This window comes from Pholis gunnellus (genome assembly GCF_910591455.1).
Source record: "Pholis gunnellus genome assembly, chromosome: 11".
NCBI lineage: Eukaryota > Metazoa > Chordata > Actinopteri > Perciformes > Pholidae > Pholis > Pholis gunnellus.
The window spans coordinates 21,849,244-21,871,165 of NC_136538.1; the positions used below are offsets into that span (position 1 = coordinate 21,849,244).

The 21,922-nt window shown below is 43.2% G+C and overlaps 3 protein-coding genes across 3 annotated transcripts; 2 read left to right on the forward strand and 1 right to left on the reverse strand.

Annotated features, from left to right (window-relative positions):
• Positions 1 to 37: 37 nt before the first annotated feature.
• On the reverse strand, positions 38 to 3,481 carry pno1 (partner of NOB1 homolog). Its single transcript, XM_079169290.1, has 7 exons — positions 3,227 to 3,481; positions 1,815 to 1,961; positions 1,654 to 1,737; positions 1,358 to 1,418; positions 1,145 to 1,262; positions 353 to 423; positions 38 to 239 (listed from the first exon to the last, which is right to left on the reverse strand). Exons 1-7 carry the CDS (start codon positions 3,395 to 3,397, stop codon positions 172 to 174), a joined length of 720 nt encoding a protein of 239 aa, XP_079025416.1. The 5' UTR covers positions 3,398 to 3,481; the 3' UTR covers positions 38 to 171.
• A 536-nt stretch (positions 3,482 to 4,017) lies between these two features.
• dnaaf10 (dynein axonemal assembly factor 10) lies at positions 4,018 to 8,384 on the forward strand. The gene is made up of 8 exons (XM_079168877.1): positions 4,018 to 4,295; positions 5,350 to 5,450; positions 5,592 to 5,722; positions 5,810 to 5,911; positions 6,032 to 6,147; positions 6,449 to 6,583; positions 7,615 to 7,712; positions 7,788 to 8,384. Exons 1-8 carry the CDS (start codon positions 4,110 to 4,112, stop codon positions 7,993 to 7,995), a joined length of 1,077 nt encoding a protein of 358 aa, XP_079025003.1. The 5' UTR covers positions 4,018 to 4,109; the 3' UTR covers positions 7,996 to 8,384.
• An 11,150-nt stretch (positions 8,385 to 19,534) lies between these two features.
• c1d (C1D nuclear receptor corepressor) lies at positions 19,535 to 21,535 on the forward strand. Its single transcript, XM_079169039.1, has 5 exons — positions 19,535 to 19,684; positions 19,972 to 20,113; positions 20,355 to 20,421; positions 20,663 to 20,718; positions 20,815 to 21,535. Exons 2-5 carry the CDS (start codon positions 19,976 to 19,978, stop codon positions 21,004 to 21,006), a joined length of 453 nt encoding a protein of 150 aa, XP_079025165.1. The 5' UTR covers positions 19,535 to 19,684; positions 19,972 to 19,975; the 3' UTR covers positions 21,007 to 21,535.
• The last annotated feature ends 387 nt before the right edge of the window (positions 21,536 to 21,922 follow it).

Here is a 21,922-nt window from a genome sequence, read left to right on the forward strand (position 1 = left end):
GAATGTTTAATTATCACAAAATGATCCAAAACACAAAATGACACTCGAGCTGTTGGTGCGGATTGAAATGATTTATTTACATAAACTTAAACGTGTAGCGTAACAGAGGAACCTGAGGTGTCAGTCAATCAATGAGGGGCGGGATCAACGCACACAGCAGCCAATCAGAGTTCAGAATCTCTCAGCCGACCGGCTGGCCACCACCCTGATGTTCCCGTAGACCTTTGAAGGTGGACTTCCTGTTTGGGGCAAAAAGGGTTAAAAGGGTCACTTCATGTGGATCCAGAGCGTTCATCAAACATCTTGTTGTACTTGTATTACTCAAACGTATACAAATAAATATGTTTCTCACCTAATATTAAGTTGCATATCGCTGTCCGGGCCATCTTGATATTCTGGAAAGAACCCAATATGTGAACTTTTCTGTTGAGAGACGGAAGAAATGTTTCAGTGAGAGAAACTCGTAATGAGACATCACTTCACAACATTCCTCCTACAAAGACAGTAAATAATATCAGTGGTGTGTTTCTGCAACAGGAAGCTACATTTTATAAAGTATCAAAGTGAAAACGCCTAAAAATGACATTCTCGTGCAACAGAACTTCCTGAATGAGGTTGTTTTGTTGGATTTTGTCGCGATACATTTTTTATCTACGTATAAAGAAGTTTAAAAGAGTCCGTGGAAGTCCTCGAATGGAGCTCAGATTACCAAACAGTGCAACAGTAAAATACTTAACTTAAAAATAGAAAATGTATAATAAAATATGATAAAGAAGAGTATGTAAGTGAAAGTGTCAGGTGTGTATTTAGAACTATAAGTAATTGTCCTGCAGATAAAGTATGTTGTTTCCTCCAAACGTCAGAGAGTGAAGTTTATTTCTATGTGAAAGTAATTCAGTCGGAGACGAGGTTTAGGATCAGAAAGCGACGGAGAGACGAGCGCTTTGCCGTCATCGATAACTACGTCAAACGATCTCATGATGAACATAAACGTTTTTAAATTTTATAACCCAAATGCCAAATTTGGCCAAAATAAAATGATTGGACGCGATTATTACAGTCCTGCGACAACCGACGTTCTCTTTTTTGTCCGAGTTTGTTCAGTTAAACAGTGAAATAACCTTTCAGTGATTAATAAACTCACGTCTCTGCGAGCACTATGCGAGTCTTGGTGACGTTCTCGATGGTGAACTTGGTCTTTCCTCCCTTCCCCGCTATCCTGCCGATGGCTCTGGATAAGTGGTCTCCCTTCAGAGGTTTCACTGCCGAGAGACGCCGTCAGAAAACAATCAAACACAGTTCAGAGATTAGACGTCGAGTTTCAGAGCAAACGTGTTTCAAGCCGTCGTCTTCTTACCGTCTGTGACGTCGAAGCTTTCTAGGAAAAGCTCGTCTAGTCTGATGAGAGCGAGCGCGTCCTGAGGAGACAAGAGTGAGAATCAAACGAGGGTCAAAGGTCATCCTCCAAAACATCACACAATCCGACAGCAACGCCTCAACCGCCTGTCCTCTGGTGGTGAGATCGAGGGGGACAGACCGGTTTAAACAATGAGAGTTAAGCGTGTTATTTGAATTGTCATATTTGATGCTGTCTGACGGGCCTAGTTTATGTATCCGTGTGGGTGTCGCTGTGAATAAAAACAGTTTACTTACTTCGACCTGGAATCCCAAAACAAACGCTTTGACAAAATCTGATGCTTTAGTGAGCGACCCGATGTCCTGCGTCTCTTTACAGGTCTGAAGGAAGAAAGACAAACGTTACACAAACAGCCGTTATTGTGAAGAGGCTCAAAGTCAACGTGACGAGAACTCACTTTGATTTCCACGTTTCTGGTTTTGAGGTTGAATCGAACTTGGAGCTGCAGGTTTTCTACGATGGGCGTGTAAATCTTCAGCCAGTTGTCCTTCAGCGGCGTGTACCTGTGAGCCGGGACGGAGACCTTACGCATCTCATCCGGGCCCTGAAACACACAGAACCAAACACAGAACCACCGTCACCCAACGGAGACAATACAGGAAGTGAAAGTCACAAAAACTAAACGTGACTTAATGGGAAAAAAACGATTAAAAGTTAAAGTCTTGCAGCCACGTTCCCTAAAGAACGTAAAGAAGTATTAGCAGCACGGTATTAATAGAGACAGTGACTTATTGTCCGTGTCAGCATTATAATTACTGATGCATTCATTTGAAATGTTAATTTTGAAGCGGTGGGCGGTCTCACTAATCCGCTCACTGATGGGGAGAGATTTGCTCTTATGAGCTAATCCAATTGTTTTGCATTTAATAAAGTATTCTGCTAAAGTATCGAGTGACTGTAAACTGTACAGAAGAGTGTAGTTGAGTGTTGTGTAGGGAAGTACAAATAAGGTCTTATTAATAATAATAAATTAAACAGGTATTTGTGGTGGAACGACTCAGCACGTCTACTACTTTAATGTAACTTCATACTGCTCCTCTACTGCATCTCAGAGGTAACATTGTATTTTAACTGCTCTACATTTGAAGTGTTTCCTTTGAGTGTTCAGTAAAACCCTCAGACTTCTTGAACTGAGTAAACTCTTAAAAAACATCTGAGATCAGCTGAGCTGTAGATGTGTTATGTCAGTCAGCTGAAATTATGAAAATAAATATTCTAGCACTCCACAAAATAAGTTGTTTTAGACTGCCTGCACTTATGAATTTAGATTAGATTTATTGTTTGTATCGTACCTTTTGATCGTATATATTTTACTACCTAATATATAAAATGAGTTAAAATGAGCAAAACCATAAACATCTCACATTATAGCAGCAAAATGCAACACACATTAATGCAGCAGTAATATCAATACACAAACATCATTTATAACATTAATAAGCAACATTTTACTGCACAAAACGTACTTTTACTACAAATCCTTGTGTATGTTGTTGATAATACTTTGACTTAAGTAAGAGTCAATACAGTAGTTCTACTTGCAACAGTATGTACTGTTACTCAAGTAAAGGATGTGAATACTAGTAGTACTAGCACCACTTGTACAACATGCAGCAGCTGTATTTACAGCAGTCACATGACGACACTACACATTTAAAACTAACTATAAATAGTTACTAGCTTCTTTGTGACTGAGACGAATGACGCTAAATAAACACGCAATGGTATTTAAATTGAGACAACACACAGACCACATGTATACAGTATATAAATACATATACATACATACAGTACATGCACAGTATTTACCTTTAATTTGTCGCTGGATATTGGTGGAAACTGTGGTCGTTTGCTTGCCACGTGCTCCTCCGTGTCCATGTCGTGTTCACGTTTCCGTTTCTGAGTCTTTTTAGACTTAACGGTCGTGAAAGACCCCAAGTCCTCTGGACTCTCAGTGGTTGTGTTTTTATCAGTGTCCATATCGCCTGCAACTAGTTTTAAAAATTAAGATTTAAACGGTTAAAGAGTGAGGCCGGGTGGTAGCTACACAGGCATGAGGGTGTCCTGGTGCGACGGGAAGGACCTAAACTGCCACTCCGTAGACGCCTGTAGAGATACTTTTTTGAAGAATCGTTTTATAATTTATAAATATATCTAATTTGGTTAATATAATTGGGTTATGAATTAAAAATATCCAATTACATTATATTTGTGTCTCAATACGTGGATAATTTACTTAAATGTATACTTCTTGTCAGGCATCTCTTTAGGCAGCTTCACGTTCAGCTCAGCTGGAGGACGACGGTCCCATTTGTTTTGGCAGCGAGCGGAAGTGGACGGGATCTTCTCGAAACTTTCACAAGAAAAGGACCCAAACTGCCACTTCGTAGACGCCTGTGAAGAACAAATAATTACCAATCGTGTTGTAATTAATAAATATGTCTCAGTTGGTTACTATAACTGAGTTTGGGGTAATAAAATATCCAGAAATATTATATTTGTGTTTTAATTTGTAGAATTTCTCAAGAAGTTTCTACATTTGGTCAGGTTTATCTTTGGGTGGCCTCACGTTCAGCTCAGCTGGAACAGGACCGGTCCCATTTGTTGTGGCAGCGAGCTGTAGTGGACGGAAGGTTTTCTAGAAACTTTCACTAGAACAACTTTACACATTATTATTATTATTATTATCAAAATGTCGTCGCCACTAGCGAAGCCTCAGATCATCGCGCACATTCAGAAGGGTCTGAACTACACGGTGTTTGACAGTAAATGGATCCCGTGCAGCTCGAGGTTCGTGTGTTTGGGGAACTTTCCCAGAGGAACCGGAGTGATGCAGATATACGAGGTTCAGCACGGAGAGGCTCAGCTCATCAAGGAGGTAGAGATGATCACTGCACTCTGGTTTATTATCTTCTTCTTCTCCTCAGAAGAACGTCATGTAAACGGCTTAATCTCCGCGTTAGCTGACGGTCAATGTCTCCATAGCAACAAGCAATATGCAAGAAATGCTAGTGGCCTCTGACGTCACTAGTCAAAAGTTAATATACAAATATAAATGTATAAATAAACACACGTAAAATAGCATAGTGGATAGTGCAAACAATATCTGTTATTATAAATAAGTAACAAAACAGTAAAGAATATTAAACAGTAAAAAATCCACAATAACTGAAATATAATATACACAGACAGTATAACTGTAATATTGCACGGTGTATTTATACTGCACACATATTTCGTGTTGTTAGTGTTGTGTGGTCTACTGGGAGCAGAGTCACTCGTCAGAAGTTAATATATAAATGTGTGTATACATATAAATATAGATGTGACTACATATTGTGCTAAAAGCTGTTGTTATTAAACACTATACAGTTTAAATCGTGTTAATAAAGCTCTAATTAACACTAAGCACTACAGTTAACGGGCTCTTCTGTGCTCAGACCCAAACCTGTGAGGGAACAGGAGAAAGTGAGTGATTCTAATTATGAATACAGAAGACGAAACAATTCAAGGGATTACCTGTAAAGACTTATTTCCAACATGGTCCCTGATGTCATAAATAGACGACAGGACACCCACACACACACACACACACACACACACACTCCTTAAAACAATAAGCAACAAAAAACATCATCCTTTGAATCAAAAAATCATCCTTTTCTCCACAATCTGTCCTAAAAACATTCACAAAACCAATAAAAGCACCGCAATAGAAGCATTCACAATTACAATATATATATATATATATATATATGTTGTAATAAAGTCTAGTTACGTCTGTGAGCAAAATGACAAACGTCTCTGACAGTATTTTGCTCACACGTAACTAGACTTTAATCTCATCTTTTCCTTCTTTACTGCTGCTTCACTGCTCGTTGCTTCGTCACTTTCGTGGATCTAAACTAAGCTTTGCTTCTCTCGTGTTTCAGGTAGAGAAGCCTAAACCCATAAAGTGTGGCACATTCGGGGCCTCCTCTCTGCAGCAAAGACACATAGCTACTGGGGATTTCGACGGAAATCTCAATATATGGTATTTTATTCAATAAAATGGTGAAAGGAAGGTTTTTTAGTCCCAAACCACCTTGTGTGCTGAATAAAGACGATCGTATGAACGGCTGTGTGGCTGAATTGAAGGAGATGTTCCTGTTTAAGATGCTTCTGCTGTCCACAGGAACCTGGAGATGCCCGACGTCTCCGTGTACTCCGTGAAGGCCCACAAAGAGATCGTGAACAGCATCGACGCTGTGGGCGGTCTGGGGATCGGCGATGGCGCCCCAGAGATAGTCACCGGGAGCAGAGACGGTGAGATTAATACGTTCCAACGTAGTTTACAAAGCGGTCACGTGGAGACGTTAGCTGGAGTGTGAACTTCCCCCGTGGACGTTACAGGGACAGTTAAAGTGTGGGACTCCAGACAGAAGGACTCGCCCGTCGCCAACATGGAGCCCACGGAAGGAGAGACCAAGAGGGACTGCTGGACTGTTGCATTCGGTGAGTGAAAACATTTACTTTCAGACTTTTAGATGACCGCGGCTAGTTTTTAGGTCTGGTTTTCTAAGCACACACACATGGAGAATAAGTGTTGCTTCACCTCTGACCCTCTGGCTACAGGCCACGCCTTCAACGACCAGGACCGCTGTGTGTGTGCCGGCTACGACAACGGGGACATCAAACTCTTTGACCTGCGGAACATGTCTCTCCGGTGGGAGACCAACATCAAAAACGGGGTGAGGAGAACGCTCGAGACTTCCCCTCTTGAGCTCTTTAAGTCGTGTAGACAGAGTGGCACCACGGCAACAACATTACAGCCGTCTGTGAGGGGAAATAAGAACACAAAGAGCAGTCCTCACCTTTAGAGCTGATGGTTTTATTAGGAGGATGTGGTTCTTTTGCACTCCAACCTGCAACAACAGAGCTGTACGATGTCTTCCCAGTTCCACGGCACATGAAACCACAGAAGAAGTCTGGAGAGCGTACGGAGGGTAGTTCTGTGGAGGAGCTGAACTGTTGTTCTTTCGTCCTGAGCAGGTGTGCTGCGTGGAGTTTGACAGGAAAGACATCAACATGAACAAGCTGGTCGCCACCTCGCTGGAGGGAAAGTTCCACGTCTTTGACACGAGGACCCAGCACCCCACCAAGGGCTTCGCCTCCGTGTCAGAAAAGGTAATTGACCCGAGCGGAGAGAGAGCTAGACGGATGTTTGGCTCCGGTGCACGAGGTTATTATAGCTGCTGTTATTTTAAACGTGTGTGTGGTACAGAGGGAAACGGGAGCGTTTTCACAGCTGGATGTGTTTTGGGGTCGTGTCGGTCTAATATTCTCTGTGGCTTTGTGACACTCGCCAAAAATGACCCTGAGGAGAGAGAAGTTTGGCTTTTTGTGGGGAAAACGGTAGAAAAACACACTTAAAGCTGCATTAGAGCCCGGCCCAGGTGTTAGCCACGTCCCAGAGATCAGACGCCTCGGCTTTCTAAATGTTTGTCCAGTTCTTCTGAGCGACCAGCGGTTAGCACGTCAGCGTCTCCAACGATGACTCATGAGGCTCCTAAAGGAAGATCCCAGTGAAGCTCCACAGAGCTCTGGATGATATATATTATAATGTATTACGTTTGTGTTGTAATAGTGATGCAGCTTTGCTAGAAAACAAAAGGTAAAGTTGAGCGACGGGGAAGGTGATGATACACAATTAAAACTACTAATGCCATTTATTTTTCATTAAGCAGATATTTAAATCAAAATACAATCATTTATTTCCTTATAATTTCATTGTTTTTATGCTTAAAACACTACAGATGACAATAACAAAGTAAACGGGTAACATTTAGAACTGTTGACAGTTTACTGTTTTTATTTCATTTAATTTAATTTGATTATTTTTCATGCAATAAAAGCAATGAAATTGTAGATTTTTCTAAAAAGAAAAACCAAATAGATGTTGGTTCTTATTTACTTTTGCTCCTTAATTAAGCACATGTATGTTTTAGCCGATTACTCGATTAATCAATGGAATAATTGGTAAAATAATCCATAGCTGCAGCCCGAAAGCCAAAGGAAGAGTCTAAAGTGTTATAAACAACCACTGTGACAAAAATGACAGCAAAGCCACATTTAGAGTTTCCTCCTCCGGGTCACGATGTCTGGAGAGGTGCTGGGAATTCATTTAGGAAGTAACGGATCCATCTTCTTTGTTTTAGGCTCATAAGTCGACCATCTGGCAGGTGAAGCATCTTCCTCAAAACAGAGAAATCTTCATGACTGCAGGGGGAGCGGGAAACTTACACCTCTGGAAATAGTGAGTGATTCACCTTTAACTACGACGATGTTCTGTTCAAGTTTCCTGCGTCACTATAAAACATTTCTTTTCCAGCGAGTATCCGGCTCAGAGGAGCAAGATGGACTCCGAGGACACGGAGGAGGGCGTCGCCGGCTCCGTCACCCTCCTGCAGAACGCCACTCTGTCCACGCAGCCCATCGCCAGCCTGGACTGGAGCCCCGACAAGCAGGGCCTGTGCGTGTGCTCGGGCTTCGACCAGACGGTCCGCGTGCTCATCGTCACCAAACTCAGCGCGGTGTGAAGACGCAGACCGAGACAGAGACACAAACAGGAAGTGAATCACTTCTGTGAGGCTCACTCGTCTTTTATTAGAAGACAACGTCCTCCTGCAGGTCTTGGTGGAGGTCCATCCAGAAAACCATTTTACTTAAATGAACTTGAGATCCTTTGTTGTTGTTCTATTGTCTCTTAAATGCTGAGTTAACCTGTAGTGCAGAGAAATGATTCCCCACATTACTAAAAAGCCTTCATTAGGAAGAAGAAGTGAGTTTTGGAAGAAGACTTTAGGATCAAGATTTGATTTCTGTATCTGTCTTTTGTTGCACTGTTGGCCGATGTTCTTCTTCTTCTGTTTTGTTCAAGTTGTGACTTTTAAAATGTTTTTATTGAGAAATGAAATGTGCCTTTTGGAGAAAACACTTTTTTTATTGTCTCTGTCTAATATGAACGTCTCCTTTATAACACCAGTAAGTAACGTCAAGAGGATTACTGTATGAACGCACAATAGAGTCTTACCAGCTACTCAGTCTTTTGGATAAACAGTAAGCAAACAAACATCATCATCATTTCCAGCGTTTGAACTTGAAGAAGTCCTGAAGCTCCTGGTCTTCCTCCGGTCTGCCGTGGACCCCGGCGTAGACGCTCCTCAGCAGCTTCGTCATGGACTTTCCATCCAAGATGTCGATGTATTTCTCGATGCAACCTACGAACACGGATTCAATGTGTACAGACGCAAACGCTTGAACGTGTCAACAGTTATATATATATACTATAATGATCTATATATACATAAAGAGTACGTACTGAGGCCCATGACTTTGCCGTGTGCTACGAGGTTGGGGCCCAGCTGCTTGTGGTCGTACAGCTCCAGCGTCGTCAGCAGGCGGACGATCTCTCCCGAGATGAAGGCGTCGTCGAAGCTCTGCTCCTCCGCCGGCCTCAGAGGGAACCTGCAGTACACTTCTACTGCAGCCCGAGGGTCCGACGGCTCCAGCAGCCGAACCAGCTCGATGTAGGCGTCGTGGACCTGCTCAATGCAAAGGAGGCATTATCTTAGTGAATTTAGGAGAAATCTACAAACAGACAAAGTAGTAAAATAAATGATTTATTTCCTCTAGTCTGAAACGACCAAAGTAACAAAATCAGAAAAGTTGACCAGCGTTCTCTCTCTCTCTCTCTCTCTCTCTCTCTAAAACTTACATTCCCAAACATTTGTTCCGACTTCTTTCTCTCCGACTGCCCTCTCTCTGTGAATGTGGGCAGTCATAGACCTACAGAACCATTCCTCTGGACTTAGGTGGGTGTTAAACAGGTGAGGAAATGTAGCAGAGGACCACTGACCCCTGGTGCCATGGAGATGACCTCTCGGTAAAGCTGCTCTGCCCGGTCGTGGGCGTCTGCAGAGCGGGAGAGGACTCGGGCCAGACCCAGCCTGGAGACGTGAGAGACGCGGTTCACCCGCTCAGCCACAGCCGGCTCTGGATTCACACAGGAAGTAGAACCGACTAAAAGATGTCTGCATGTGTACATCTGTGTATACGTGAACAGTCATCTCTTAGATTGAGAGCTGAATATATGGTGACGCAGCTCTCATATCTCAGTTGTTGGCTTTGGGATGGAAAGGTTTCCACTCTCAATGCTTTGGTCTCTCCTTACCCGCTGCTGTCTCAACCTTTTCGGGGCAGCCGTCCTGTTTAGACCTGTTGGAGGGGAGCTGGGGTTTTGTGCAGTTGTTGGGCGGTCTGGCTGCTCTCTCTGGCCTGGCTGCTGCTGCTGCTCCAGCTCTCCCCCTACAGGACACAACACATTAGACATGAACCTAGAAATGGACGACAGAATTAAATCTATGTTTTGATAAACAACAGACGACTGAATGAACAGTCGGGACGTCTTTTTTGACACACTTAAGTGAAGCCAAACTCAAAACCTTCCAAGACCTGTAAATGTTTCCTTCATTCACATAATTCACAGCAGCTTCTACGAGGAAACGCGTAAACTTGTTCCAGTGAAGCGACCGCATGAAGCTCGACATAAACATGCAGCAGGAAAGAAGAGAGGAAAAGTAAGCATCACACAGGAAATCACCCGGTGCGAACAAACAACCACACAACACGTCGGCCAAGCGGTGTGACTCACCTGGCTGCAGGGGGCTTGGCTGGATGCTGGGCAGCTCTCCCCCCTCTGATGATGGACGCTGGGGGGGGAGGAGCTGAAGCTTTGGTTCCAGCTGCTGCCCCCCGCCCTGGACCGGGTCCTCCTCTGCCCCGCTTAGCTCCTCTGTTGGCCGCGCTGGTCTCAGAGGGCCCCTTCAGTCCTGCTGGTTGGGCGATGGACTGCTTGGCAGCTCTCTGGTTTTCAGCCTCCGGTCGGTCCTGCCACCACTTTTGTTCTGAGCAAACAGAAAAAGGGGGTTTAATGTGGACGAGCAGGCTATCATAACTATTATCATAGACGGAGACAGTAAGCACACGATGCAGACTCACTGCTCAGCTGTTCAGGCGGCTCTCCGCTCTGCGTCTTGTGTTCCAGCTCAATGCTGGCCTGGAAGCTGAGGCGGGCACCGGCTATGGCTTCCTCTGACCCGTCTGAATTTGGGTTGTTGTCGTATTGAGCCAGCTGTGCCAGACCCAAGAGAGCCAGGGCCTGGCTGTCCCGCGGCGTGGTCACCACCGCTAGCTGGCAAGTCTGTGAAAGAGGCATACACATACAGGAACATTAACACATCCTGAGTGTTTTAGTGTTTTAGGTTTAAAGCGCCCGGGGAGCCACTCAAGAAGAAGATACAAGTCTAATTTCATTGTTAACAAGAATGCGTGTGTTCGTGTGGACCAGAGCTGAACTACACGGTTTGCCAGCCCATGTGAACCCTCTTACTCTCTCCTGTAGGTCCAGCAGCTCCTGACAGGGGGCGATGGAGGTGAGGCGTATGAGCGCTGCGAGGGCCTGGCATCTCTTCGCCACCAGGGACCGAGCCTGCCGCTCGCCCCGCTGGATCAGCCTCTGCAGCAGGGCGAACTGAGCATCCAGGAGCACCCACTCCAGCTGCACCCTCGCCGAGCCACGACGCACACACCGACTCACACTCTGGGCAGCCAGCGCTGCTACGCTGAAGCATTCCGGCACAGAGACGAGCAGACATTTAACTGGGTCATACTGATGGGAGTGTTTGAGACTTTTCCTTGAATATGAGCTGAGATCCACCACAAACACCGGGTCAACAAATGTTGTGTCTTGTACACATACGTGTGATAGACCTGCTCCACTTTCATGGCCCCCCCAGACAGTGTGTCTCTCTGCTGCAGCTGGCCCAGAGTGAGGAGGCCTCGCAGGAACTGCAGGCTGAGGCCGGACAGAGGCTCTGATGGATGCTGCTCCACCCAGCTGTAGAGAAAACCATGAAGAAGAATGGCAGTACAGAAAAAAACCAGCCGTGAATGTCTAAAGCTCCTCGATTATAAATCCCAAAATGGAAGTAGCTATTCTTTTCAGCTACAAAAAATGGTGGTTTGTGGAAAACCTAAATCTAGAGGTCTAGGGTTTTTATGTACAGTATGTGTGACACTGTAGATGTCACACACACACACGTCACACACACACACACACACACACACACACACACACACACCTCTTGCTGCAGCGCTGGCTGACAAAGTGCTCCAGTCCCTGTTGTAAGAACAGAGCGGCCTCCTTCTCCGTGTCCTCGGAGGCTTTCTGGTCCTGCTGCAGCAGAGCCAGTCCTGTGAAGAACCTGAGACAGTGAAGGCCACACAGGAGAGATGCTGACGAGGTAGTTTTACATATTAATGAGGAGCACATTGTCGTGGAGGTGGCCGTGCTCCGGCTTGTTTCATGTGTTCATCAGCTGCGTCTTTCCTCCCAGTTGTCACCAGATCATTGTCTCTTAATGGCTCAGGCCGAGGTAGTTTTTGTGTTTTTTTAAGAACTATTCTCGTGTTGTTTTGAAAGCCAGTCGTCACCAGTCTGTCTTCCACCATCACCTTCTCTCCACCCCGTCTCCCTTCCCCCACAGTAAGTCCTCTCCATCTATCTGAGTCAGTGTCCAGCCAACCACGTCACAACACACAATGTCCCGACTGCTGCATGATCACACGATGTCACGTAGGAGTTCTAGTGAAGTTAACCTTTGAGCAGCAGGTTGAGAGGTTGGTCAGAGCTGCTGTGATGAAACACAATACCTGAGCTGAGATCACGTACTGCTATTTTAGTTCTTCATCAATGTGACACGATACACATTCTGCTTCTACTACCAACAACACTTCCCAGACCTGACCTGAGAGCAGGGTGTAGCGGGCGCAGTGCCAGGCCGCTCTGGAGGAGCTGCAGGGCCTCCCTGCTCCTCCCCTCCAGCAGCAGCAGCAGCCTTCCTGCGTGGAGGCTGTACTCCCAGCTGTCAGGACTCAGAGACCAGGCGTCCAGGTACTTCGTCAGGGCCCGGTGCGCGTGGCCCTCCTCGTCCCGCACGGCTGCACTGCTGTCCTGCAACGAGGAGGGGGATTTCATCTGCCATTTACTGATGCCATGGCAGTCTCTTAAGTTACACAACAAGCTCCATAAAATCCCATATTTTATAACTTAGTATCCGTAACCTGTGACAGTTTCTAGTGTTTCCTTTGCTACACCAACTCTCTAAAGATGTGACTCATTAGTTTTGGTTGTAACTCTGAAGTAAGAGAATTACTGTCTTTATAAAATGTTGTAAAGACTATAAAGACTTTGAAAAGACTTTGTAAATGGTGAGAGTAATATCCTGGGATCCCTCTTTGACATTAACTTTTTCGTCTTTTATGAACTGGTGCTCCTAGTTAGAGCTAGTGAAGTAAACTTAGATGAACTTGTGACACAGCTACCCTGCCAGACTTCTTGGAGAGCCAGAGGTAGAGTGTCTGGACGTAGTCCGCTCTGCTGGACTGTCCCTGCTCTCTGAGCTGCTGGTACTCTTTGCCCAAGGCCTGCAGCTGGTGCTCCACCGTGGGCGTGCCGAGGAAACCGTGGAGCTTGCACACGGCCAGGACGTCGTCCTGACGCGCCGTCGATTTGGCATCGCTTAGCTCGTCTCTGTCTGTGTCGGCCTGGAGATGAACCAGTGAGAAGGTGAGAGGCTGAGAGTCAGCTGCACAATTCACTGTTCTTAAATATAAGGAACGCTTTCATTGATAATATGATATAAGAAGCTATTAGTTCATGTTTTGCTGCAGCTCGCCATCTGTGCAGAACCTCAGACTTTGTCGCTTGTCTTTAACCAGAACTACCTTCCTCTGGAGGCCGTACAGCTCTGTGGCGTAGTGCTGCTCCTCCAGAACCAGACCCAGCAGGAAGTGGAGCCTGGCCTCTCTGGATCGGAGTACGATGGCCGATGCATAGTGGACGGCAGCCTGCTCCAGGCGGTCTAGGGGAGACTGGCCATCCTCATACTGCAACACATCCCCTGTAGGAAGGTGTGCAAAACAAAGTTCATGGTGAGCACACGCGGGTCAGCAAGTCCAGAGAACATTTGCATATATCTGTGAGATCATTTGCATTATTACAGAGCTGTAAAACAACATGACCGAGACGGTTTTATCTGCTTTGTATGAGCGGCAACACCCGGACGTTTGATAGTTTATCACGGCCGTCATGGATTTCATTTAACCGTCGTATAAACTAAGAGCCCGTTGTGACATTAGATGAGTTCACTAACTAGAGCCAGAGAAACTCTTTCTCTACAGTCTGGATTCATTGAAGCACAAACACTTCACAGTACACTGCAGGAATAATAGGATCCCATTCATCCGTCTTCTCTCTTTCGCTTACGAATGATTGCACTTTGCATGAAATATTCAGAGTGCAGCTTCACTCTGCAAGAGAGCCTGCTCTGATGTCACAGCTTCTATGTTCCAGAGAATAGTAAAATACATTAAAACCCATTCAGTAATAAAAAAACATGTTAATAAATCTACAGTCTCTTAATATTACAGCTGAAGTATGTTCCCCGGCCTCGATAACGTCTACACATGAGAACACGAGACGTCAGACTGAGCAACGCTTCATGCAGCTTGATCCGGTCCAGACGATCAGCTGTTTCCATCGCTCCCTCCTCTCGCATCACCTCTCTCTGGTGTTACTTCTCTGTTCTGGGATCAGTCTCCAGTGTCATCAAACAGTTAGCGAGAAACTGGAGTGCCTGGAAGGTCTTGATGGAGGCGGAGGAAGCTCGTTTCCATGTATTGTTTAAATGGCTGAAGCTGAGCCGCTGCTGTGCCCGCGCAGAGCGAGGAGAACGATCCTTCTGTGCACATTTAAATACTTATCTAACCAACACTAAATAAACTGTGTTAAAGACGGTGGTCACTGAGACAGACTGGCAATACGTCTACAGAGAATTTATATTTAAACTGATAGATAGAAATATTTTTCTGGATCTCACGACCCATTAAAATTGAAAAACAAAGCAATATTTGTGTTATAGGACCGTGCATGTTAGTGGGGAGAAGGGTAGTAGAGTTGGGGGGGGGAGCTATATGTCACGAGTATTATAAGTTGTGTGTGTCGTAATGAGCCTGTAGTGCTCAAAAGTAGTATTTTATAACAAGATCATCAAGATGTTTTGTCTAAGAACAAGTCCCTACATCTCACTGAGATGTTCAGTGATTGTGTCTCATATCGACTGTTACGATATATGTTGACTAGTAATAAGATAATTAACTTGGTAGGATTTAGTGTTTGGGAGAACAGACCTGGTTTGGGCAGACGTTGCCGGTAGAGTTCCAGGTGATCCTGAGCCGACGCACACAGTTTATCCACATCGTCTCCTCCTGCTGTCATTTGTAGATTTTTCTCCCAGTTACGAAGCTGCAGCGGAGAAAACAATCATCCGCCCACAAGTAAAGAAACACAGCGTCTCATATTATATGGTGCTATTAAACTTACGTTATAGAAGGAGGGGACTTTCAAGAGGAGAAATGTTTAGTCTATCTTAGTTAATTAGTTATTAGTATCTTTACTAGTCAATAAGTTACTCAATAGAAGATGTGAGTATTTAACAGCTGTGATTTTGTGAAATATGTCGGGTTAAACAAACAACAATTAGTTAAAATAAAGCAATTATTCCTTTAGAAATCATCTTTATGTTACATGAATGGTGAACCTATCTCAGGTGGTGGTTTAAATGTAGACGTGTCTACTGATAATGTAGAATAGATGTATTATACCTCCAGTGTGTGTTTGGTCTCCATCTCCAAACAACTGGACGACGCAAAGTGCTTCTTATACCACTCCGTCTCTGTGACTTCCTGAAAATGAGCACAAGAGAGATTCAACCACGAAACGATGAAAGCTTTCAACTGGATCCATTTAATATAAAGAAGCTTGTGTTCTTTATTGCTAGTCGAAGTATAATAACAGGGAATTAAATGCAAACACACGTCTCTGTACACAAACTATCGTTTCATCCGCTATCACACAAACACAAACACGAGATACTTTTACTGTGGAAGTTAAACCAGCACTGAGTCCCTGTGAAGGCCGAGCGCTGACTCGTGAATAAAGGATGAGCGGAGTCGAGGTCGATGGCGGTGATTGTGGTAAATGTGGAGCTGCTGTTTAATGTTTCATTCTGACCTTTGCATCCAGGTCTCCTGTGGGCTTGTGAGGACAGTCCAGAGAGTGTGACCCCAACTCCGACAGCTTCACCACGCTCTCACATCCTTTGTTTCCAAAAACACACACATCAAAGACACAACATATCGCACAGTAGCAGTGGACAGCAGTGTTGTCAGAATAGTTCACTTAAATGACACATTTGTGACCAGTTTAATCGAGTTATTGTGTTGTTTTTCTCACAGAAAGAATTGAGCTGTCAGGCTCGTTAACAACCGAACCTAAAATAAATTGTCTACAGTAACATCATGTGATGTGATAGTTGTCTACAGTAACATCCTGTGATGTGATAGTTGTCTACAGTAACATCATGTGATGTGATAGTTGTCTACAGTAACATCATGTGACGTGATAGTACACAGAGTGTAATCAGGACTGTTGAGAGGTAAGACAAGAGTGTACCTGGCACATTAAAGATGTAGTTATCTGAGCATCTCTTGAAAGAAGAGCTGCTCCAGAGGAAGAAATAATTAAACTGATCTCAACAGTGGAGTCAAAGAATCAGGTGCAGATGTAACAACGTAAATAGGAAAGGTATAGGTAGAGGTGTGAGAGGGGCCCTGGGATGGTAATAACGTCTTTTTTACTCTTTTAATCAATGTGACGTTCATGGTCGAGGGAGGTTAGCAGGCTATTACCTTCCTCCTCTCATTCATACTCTAGCTGACCTTTAACTCCACCGATAGGACAGCAGCTCTGCTTTAGACACATCTAAGACTACCAAACTTCACCTCTGTAAGTAAAGAAACACTCGACCGGAGCGGCCGACATCGTCCTGTCGAGGTCCAGCTCCACAACCTTCCAGCCGTCTCCCAGAGGACAACCGCTCAGCGGGTCGACTTTTGAACCCCGTGCCAGCGTCTCAATATAAGGCCTCGAGAAGATGCTCTTTGGGTCGCTGCGAATCAACAGGAGAGCCAGTTACATCTGGAGAGCCTTTGTTGAACCAATGTAGGAGGCAGAATGAGTACAGTCTATATACTCTAGTATATCTTTAATGTTAAATATAAAACATGAATTAAGGATCTAACCGCTGTTTCAGCTGCTAATATGTTCTCATATTCACGGTGCTCCTCTTCCTGTCCTACCTGTGTTTGACAGACACGGGTCTATAAAAAGCCGTCAGAGAGACCGGACATTCATAGTCCAGCTGCTGCTTCCCATCAGTGAAGGTCACGGGCACGGGGATCATCTATCGAGTCACCCACACCGTGTACACCTGACAGAGTCAGAGGGACGACAGGTTTACACCTCACATGACCCAAACACACTGACTTATACACTGTTATTCAGACACTAACAGTGTGTGTGCAGCTTTGAAATGTTGGATTACTTACAGGATACCAGGTAGGTTAATAGGTGAAACACAAGTGAAGTGTTCTGAAACACACATAAAGCCGTCCTCTGCTCGTGTCCCATCCTACCTGTGATTTACTGCCATCTGCTGAGCAGACGGAGACCTCCACCACGGTGTCTCCAGAGTTCAGAGGGACCGTGTGAGAGCCGCACTCCTGGTTCACAGAGACTCTGATGTTTTGATCTGGAACCGTGGGAAGAAGGCTCACAGCGTCACAGTGAAAGGGAACGAAACCTGCAGAGAAGAAGAGTTTACACAGTGAGACCGACAACGACAAAAACAAATGCACCACACATGGAAATGTTTTAATTTAATAAATACACAAACATAACGGGAGATAAATAATATGAAAGTGCAGGAAGAGGCAGAAAAAAGACTGAGCTTATTTGAAGCCTCTTTTTAAATGATGTTAAAAACTCACAATATTATAAAGATCACAAAATGTATATACATAAGATATGACTACGTAATATTGATGACAACATATATATAAGTGAGTAAAACAACTATAAACTAAATGAAACTCAAAAAAATGAAACACAACACATGGGGAAAGCTTTTACAAAACAGCAATGAAATAGTCTTTTAAGCAAATACAATGTAACAAACACATACATATATTACCATATTTTAATATTTCTATTTCTGCAAGTAAATAAAGATACATTTATATATTCACACACATATAACTCTACATTTTTTACTTTTCTGTACTCGACTCGACTCGACTCGTTTTGTGTAATGAAAAATTAAATAAATGTGTATTTATTTATGTTAATTAAAATACTGAATATGTCCCAATAACTGAAATACAGCTGGCTCAGTGACACACACGGTGTCATAGTGTGTGTCTGTGCTCACTGCTGTAGTCATAGATTTTGGGGTGAAATGCCGGCTGCAGTGGAATATCTTCCTCCAAAACCAGATCGCTGAGTTCTGCAATGTCCGCAGACAGCCGGGTAATTTCCACACAGTATTTCTTCATGGTGCCGTCCTCCGCCACCACCTCCACTTCCACTCTGGTCAGCACGTCATTCACATTAATGGTCCTGGAACCGTCACCAAAGAGCTGAAACATGAATATAAAAAACACAGCAGGGTCACGTTCTATGTTAAATCTCACTAGATATACTGTTTGTCATATCTTTATCATTTAGATTGTTCATGACTTTGTCAATCTATTTTTTCCTCATGACTTCATTGTTTTTTGTTTCTGTTTTAATGAAGGCTTTTTAAAAATACTAATGTATTATTGTGATGGTTGTTTCTTACTATAGTATGTTCTATACCATGTCCTTGTACATTAAATAGACCGACGATGCGTTCACATGTATTAAACACTAATAATAGTGAAGAGAATCATTATCTTCACCGAGGCAAAGATAAAGTATTAATTAAAAAGGTAAGACGTTAGACTTTAGTTTAACACCATTAAATCAACACTACTATATATATATATATATATATATATACCTTTTTTCATGGGTTAACCCTCATCCTATATGTTTTATTTATGGGTCTATAGACATGTATATATTGTACTCACAATAGTGCATGAAGCCGCACAGTCACTAGTAACCATGTTTAGAGTCGCTCTGGTGACGTTGCTGTCCACGGTCACTGTGTAGTTTGTGACTTGTGGAGTGAACTCGGGATGGAACTTCTTCCCACCGGAGACGGAGAACTTCTCCAAATCACAGTTGTCCATGTCTGAAGCCTCTTTCACGGCTGGTTCACTTAATAATAATAGTAATAATAATAATAACTTTATTTATATAGCACCTTTAAAAACAGAGTTTACAAAGTGCCTTTGACAGACAAAAGCAGCACAAGCAATAATAGCAATAACAGAAAGCTCAGCGAGACAGTCGATACAAATAAACTAAGAAATAAATAATTATAGTAAAATAAAACGTACTACTAACCTACAACAGCACGGTTCCAAGTCCTAAACGTACTTAAAATAGTTTACGGAAGCAGCGACACTCAGCTTCATGTACTGACTGTGGCTAACGTTCATGCTAGCTGCTAGCATACATGTTTTTAAGCGCGTTATTTCTGAGGAAAAGATGACGTAATGCCGCTTGACGACGACAAAAAAAACTCACACCTTAAAGTTTATAGTGTTTAGGATACACACAAATGCTATAAATAGTGAATTATTTATGCTAATGTTATCTTTTAAACGGACGATGGCAGTAGAGTACGGAAGAAGAAGAAGAAGAAGAAGAAGAAGAAGAAGAAGAAGAAACGACGGTGTTGTTTTTTGACGTCACTTCCTTTAGGAATAGTGCTTTTTATTTTTGTTCGGTTAATTATTTTAATTGTATTTGTTTTGTTGTCGGTTTAGAAAGAGGGTGGATCCTTAGTCGACACTCCATATTAGTTGGCGGCGGTAATGCACCCGAAAGCTCTTTGCCAACCGCCATTAACAGCAAAAGAAGAAGAAGAAAAAGAACGTCACTTCCTTTCTTAAAGAAACGGGATTAGACCGTAGGATTTCGTTTTTTTTAAATTAATATTATTATAATTATTTATATCCTTTAAAACTGTGCTGAAACTTTTACTCTGAAACCGCCCACTCCGGTACAGTAGGTGGCGGTATGCGCCTTTTCAAGTTGCTTGCGATCTGCCAATCAAATTAGAGAAGAAGAAGAACGTCACTTCCTGTTCGCTGAAGCGTGTTGCGTGCTTAAAGGTAAGACCAGTCTATATGGGTGAAACAGAAATAACCAACGTTAAATATCGTCAGATTCCATTTCCGTTGAATGTGTATTGTGGTTTAACAAGATATGTGTTTATCTACAACTGTCGCCTATTTTCTGCTCACGTAAACATTCGCCGGTTGTCCTGTTAGCAGCATGTGCGAAGCTATCTTACTAGCCACCTAGCTAACATTACAGATTTGAATGGGAGCTATTTTTTGTGACAACACACATATCTAGCTGCATAACATTGTGTGACCACTGTTGTATTGTTCTACAGGAACATGGCAGCGGACAGCAGGATGGAGGACTACCCTCACGAGATAGACGAGCAGCTCACAGGCTTCGGCTCCTCGGTGTCTTCTGTTAAAACCATGTTGGAGAAGTTGATGTCGATGCCCAGGAATGACCTGCTGCAGAAGGTAGGATGAAGACCTCTGTCCGTCTGTCTCTAGAATAATAAATTAACTAAACAGTAGTGTAAAGATTTCTCATAACATGTTATGCTTCGGTTTACCCAGCAGTCTGTGATGAACAGTAAACCAGTGCACATTATTTTTTACTTCTGATTTGTTTATTATTATCCAAGGTGTTTTTTTTCAAGTAAAGGATTTTGATACGTTGTATAAAACTGGTGCTGATTTAAATCTGCTCTGTTGACAGCTGGACCCTTTGGATCAAGCCAAGCTGGATCTGATGTCTGCCTACACCCTCAATTCATTGTTCTGGAGTGAGTCTCTCTCTGGATTCACTGACTATTTTGTGGATTTGGGGAAATATATATTTCAGGCAGATAAACCTGTTTGTTTGGTCACAAACAGGTTTATTTGTTTGCACATGCACTCAATTCTATTTTATTTAGTCTTTACTGCCAGCCAAAGGATTTGTGAAACCCAGTAAACAACTTTCATTTTTCTATATTATTCATTTTCTTCCATTGACGTTTAATCTTACTCTGTTCTTGTTCACAGTGTACTTGGTCACACAAGGAGTGAATCCCAGAGAACACGGAATCAAACAGGAATTGGTGTGTATGTTTTCTCTGCATTGTCTTTAACATGTTCATGTTCTCTGTTTATTTGCATTTGTATGATTGTAAATGTCACCACTCTGTGTTCTTCAGGAGCGAATACGGACGTACATGAACAAAGTGAAGGAGATCGAGGACAGGAAGAAAGCAGCCCGGCTGGATAAAGGCGCTGCTGCGCGCTTCCTGAAGCACGCTTTCTACGATCCCAAAGAACACAACTCGAGAAAGAAAGCAGCCGACACGACGTCGGACGCGTCGCAGTGGAAGCGTCCCAAGCAGAGCTGAGGTTCAGCAGCAGCTGCTCAGTCTCGCCCCACGGCTTCTTAAAACCTCTTTTTATGGACAACAGAAAACTTTGTTCACAAGGCGACAAAGATACTTCACTGGTTGAGTTACACGAGACACAAGAAGAAGAAGTTTGTTTCTCACCAGTGAAACAGTCCGATTGTAGCCGTCGTCTACGACAACATCCCAGATTTAGCTGAACAAATTCCTGCTTCAGAATTTAAGATTTTATTTTGTACTATATTTCATATTTGAGTTGTTGCGTAAATCTTCTTCAGGGTTCCATAACCATGAAATGTTACGTTTTCCTTTAGAAATGTGAGCTACAGATGTTTGTCTTGACAGGTATTAATACGTTTGATTCTTCTTACAGATGAAAGAGAAACTTCTCTTTCTTCAAAGGGATTCTGTGAATCTGTTTTTAGATGTTTTTACACACGTGCCATGTATCAAACATTTACTGATTGACAGTTTGTTGGTGATGAATCTTTATTAGGATCGACCTCTGCATATAAATACTCACCAAACATCACGTTTCAGTTATTCATTTTATCTTCCTGTTATACAAACAATATAATGCCCCCCCCCCGAAAAAAAAAGATCAATTCTTAAGTAAAACAGTTTGGTGTAAACTTAACTGTCGCAGCAGGAAAAGCACAGGTGTGAATAATTGGTCATTCATGCTGCTTCAGTTCCAGGTTCTGTTCACTTGACTACGTCGTTAGTTTTATTAGTAACACCTGAGATTTTCCTTCTATGACAGTCTTTTGTTCCCAGAAACATGCTAATGAAATTACAAAGAAAAAGACAAAGTTTGTTGCAGTTAACAGTAAATGTGGCCTACAGGTCGACCTAGTGATCCATCTAACTAATGAAGCTAAAAAGTGCTGGTTAGACTCTGACTGGTTTACTAATA

Coding starts and splice junctions, on each gene's coding strand:
- dnaaf10 (XM_079168877.1), top strand. CDS start 4,110: ATGTCGTCGCCACTAGCGAAGCCTCAGATCATCGCGCACATTCAGAAG. Junction 5,451..5,591: donor GACGGAAATCTCAATATATG/GTATTTTATTCA, acceptor TGCTGTCCACAG/GAACCTGGAGATGCCCGACG. Junction 5,912..6,031: donor CTGCTGGACTGTTGCATTCG/GTGAGTGAAAAC, acceptor CTCTGGCTACAG/GCCACGCCTTCAACGACCAG.
- pno1 (XM_079169290.1), bottom strand. CDS start 3,397: ATGGACACTGATAAAAACACAACCACTGAGAGTCCAGAGGACTTGGGG. Junction 1,962..3,226: donor TATCCAGCGACAAATTAAAG/GTAAATACTGTG, acceptor TGTGTGTTTCAG/GGCCCGGATGAGATGCGTAA. Junction 1,263..1,357: donor AAGCTTCGACGTCACAGACG/GTAAGAAGACGA, acceptor GTCTCTCGGCAG/TGAAACCTCTGAAGGGAGAC.
- c1d (XM_079169039.1), top strand. CDS start 19,976: ATGGCAGCGGACAGCAGGATGGAGGACTACCCTCACGAGATAGACGAG. Junction 20,114..20,354: donor GGAATGACCTGCTGCAGAAG/GTAGGATGAAGA, acceptor CTCTGTTGACAG/CTGGACCCTTTGGATCAAGC. Junction 20,422..20,662: donor CCTCAATTCATTGTTCTGGA/GTGAGTCTCTCT, acceptor TCTTGTTCACAG/TGTACTTGGTCACACAAGGA.